Source organism: Sceloporus undulatus, unplaced genomic scaffold, assembly GCF_019175285.1.
Source record: "Sceloporus undulatus isolate JIND9_A2432 ecotype Alabama unplaced genomic scaffold, SceUnd_v1.1 scaffold_6433, whole genome shotgun sequence".
NCBI classification, from domain to species: domain Eukaryota; kingdom Metazoa; phylum Chordata; class Lepidosauria; order Squamata; family Phrynosomatidae; genus Sceloporus; species Sceloporus undulatus.
Genome location: NW_024809352.1, coordinates 239 through 3,147, shown reverse-complemented (window position 1 = coordinate 3,147; position 2,909 = coordinate 239). Strand labels below are relative to the sequence as shown.

Sequence of the window (2,909 nt, the reverse complement as noted above, 5' to 3'; positions counted from 1 at the left end):
TCGGTTTCAGGTTTCTTGCACCAACTGTACTTCTCAGAAGTGTGTACTTTTGCAAGATACTTTGATTTTTCTTCGCTGCTCATTAGTTTGTAAAAATCAGAGCAACTTTCATTGGCCATGTTGTACTGTATGTCCAGAATGGCCCGAATAGATGGCAAAGCTAGTCTATTCCTCTCACCAGTCCACTGGGCATTCATCAGTGAGAAAACTTTCTCTACATTGGCATTATGCCCTGGAAGAGAGAAGTAAAACTGCACTACCTTCAGAAGCTCAGAATATTGTTCTTCTGAAACACAGCTTTTAAAAAATAAAACCCACTTCTTGTGTGCCAAAGTATCCGAGTCAGAATCTGTTTGAGTCTCGGACAGAAAATCCTTCAGTTTTGTCAGCTGATCAAACAGCCTTCCTTCATCAATCTTACAATAACTATTTTTCTCTAGCCACAAAAAAGTACATTCTGCCTCTTCCCATGAAACTGATGACTTCAGAAGTAGCCAATCAAAATGTTTGAGTTCAGAGAGAGACTCGCTCCATTTTGACAGATATTTCACACTTTCTTCATAAAATGACATAAATTCTTTTTTAATTCTTACAGATCTTGTTTCAGGTAGATCACTTAACAGAGTATTTACCTTTGATGACAGGAAAGCTTGACTATGCCTTTCATTCAAAGTTTTAATTACTTCCTCTAAAACCAATCTGACTTCATTCACTGAAATGTCTTTTTTCTCAATTTTGCACATTGCCATTTGAAAGAGACTCATTTGTGAATGTACAAACCAAAAATAGACCTCCCCAGCTTCATCAGAGAAAAAAGATGTAATATGGACTGGGCATGTATCGACAGACAAAAAATAGGTCTTCAGTGGTTCAAACATCTGCAAGAACCTCTCAATTGCTGGAAAGAGACTTAACCACCTAGTTTTTTACACTATTCAAGAGATCATGGTATGTTGCATTCACAAACTCACCATATTCCATAAGTGATGCAACCCTAACAGTGAATATCGAAAAATGATTATACACCCTCTCTATAGTAGCGTAAATATCGACTGAGAGATCGCGAACCCCGACTTGTATGGAGTTGTGCAAAATATGGGCAGGACACTCAACAACTGTTCTGCCCAGCTTAGATTGCAGTTTGGTAAACACATTGTTTGTCCCTTTCCTTGACAAACCTCCAAAATTGGTATTTGTATTGTCTCCCCCAAATGAGCTAATTTTCCCATCAATTCCTTGACGTACAACAACACTGTGAAGGTATTCTGAAACAGTGTCAGAAGTTTCATTCTGCAATTCCACTAATTCTAAAAGCTTTGACTGAACACCCTCTTCTTTGTCAAAGTACTGAACAATCACTGGGAATATTTTATGGTAATTATGGTTGCTAGCATCTGTACTAACACCAATAAAACCACATTTGTCAAGGCTTTTCTTTAACTCGGCCTGAATTAAAGGTGAAATGACATTGTTTACCACCGCCTCAGTTTTTGTCTTTGAACTTGAAAAGGTTTTAGCTATTTCAGAGTCCCCAAAAATTTCAGACATCAACTTGCTCGTGCATGATGTTGAATTGTATGATTGGTGATGCTTAACAGTGTGGAAGGCAAATGTTACCTCTGCTAAAGCAACCTTTTTTACTTCAGGTTTGCCTGGTGCAAAAAATGATGTTAACTGCTTGGAGGCTGAAGCACATTTAGCAGCATTCATATGCTTCGTGGTTGCAAGGTGAGAGGTGATGTCATTTCTCCCACCATGCGATATGGAAATATAAGCACTGTGAAAATGAAAAAAAAAATGATGTTACATAAGTAATATTTAGGGATGGAGTAATGTTTAATAATTTTCATTTCCACTTAGTTTACAACATGAACTTACTTGCAGAGAATACATGTTACTTCGAATTCCGTGCGACCCCGCTTTATGGATGGGAACTCTCTTGTATATTGCTCCTTAAACTTCGTCCTCCTCTTGGGATTGGTAGCCATGCCTTCAATTTTGATGATTCTAACAAAAACCACAAGGGCATATTTCAGTTGTCTGTTCATAGCTCAGATTGTTGGGATTATGTAACACTGAGCCATGATGGCTAGTGGTACAAAACAAGAATGCCCAGAGGTGGTGACATTAATGTTGATTAAGGTGTGGCAGGACCTCAAATCCCCCCCCCCCCCAGACAGGCCTGATAATATCAGCAGCACCACCACCGCTACAACGTGAGAGAGCCACTGAGGCTGAGAGAGTGTGCCTTTCCAATCCAAAGTGTCTTTCTATGCTTTTCAGACAACTGTTAGCCTGAAAAGCCTAAAAAAATACACTTTGGACTGGAAAGTCACACGCTGTTGGACTCAGAGCACAGTATCTCTGAGGCTGAGAGAGTGCGCCTTTCCACCCCAAAGTGTATTTCTATGCTTTTCAGGCTTCTGTTAGCCTGAAAAGCATAAAAAATACACTTTGGACTGGAAAGACACACTCTGTTGGACTCAGAGAGAACCAGATGTGGATAGATGAGATGACAGGGCTAGCTAAAATCAGAGTTCGGTCTGACATGAAGCCAGGCTGTATTCTGAATGTAGCACTCTGGTGTATGCTTAGACTGGGACTTCTATAGACAATTTGTAACCCTGGGCTATGAACTTGATGTGATGGCTTAACTTCAGCCAAGACAAAGGGTATGAAGACCTGGGCTTTTGTTAAACCAAGGTAAATAATAGTGAGCCACACAGATGAATAGATGGCCAATGACTTAATCACTGAGCCATCAAATGTGAAGCCAAAGACAAAGAATCTCCTTTTGGGGGGTGATGGTTCTTCTTGTCTAGCAACTCTCAAATTTCCTGTGGGGATTTTCCAGCCTTATTTCTAGGGCTCCTACCCCCTCCTTTGCAAGCTGACTACATGACATCCCT

General features: G+C 40.1%; 1 protein-coding gene across 1 annotated transcript; it reads right to left on the bottom strand.

Annotated features, from left to right (window-relative positions):
- Positions 1–6: 6 nt before the first annotated feature.
- LOC121918235 lies at positions 7–2,196 on the bottom strand. The gene is made up of 2 exons (XM_042444317.1): positions 1,879–2,196; positions 7–1,777 (listed from the first exon to the last, which is right to left on the bottom strand). Exons 1-2 carry the CDS (start codon positions 2,046–2,048, stop codon positions 919–921), a joined length of 1,029 nt encoding a protein of 342 aa, XP_042300251.1. The 5' UTR covers positions 2,049–2,196; the 3' UTR covers positions 7–918.
- Between the last annotated feature and the right edge of the window lie 713 nt (positions 2,197–2,909).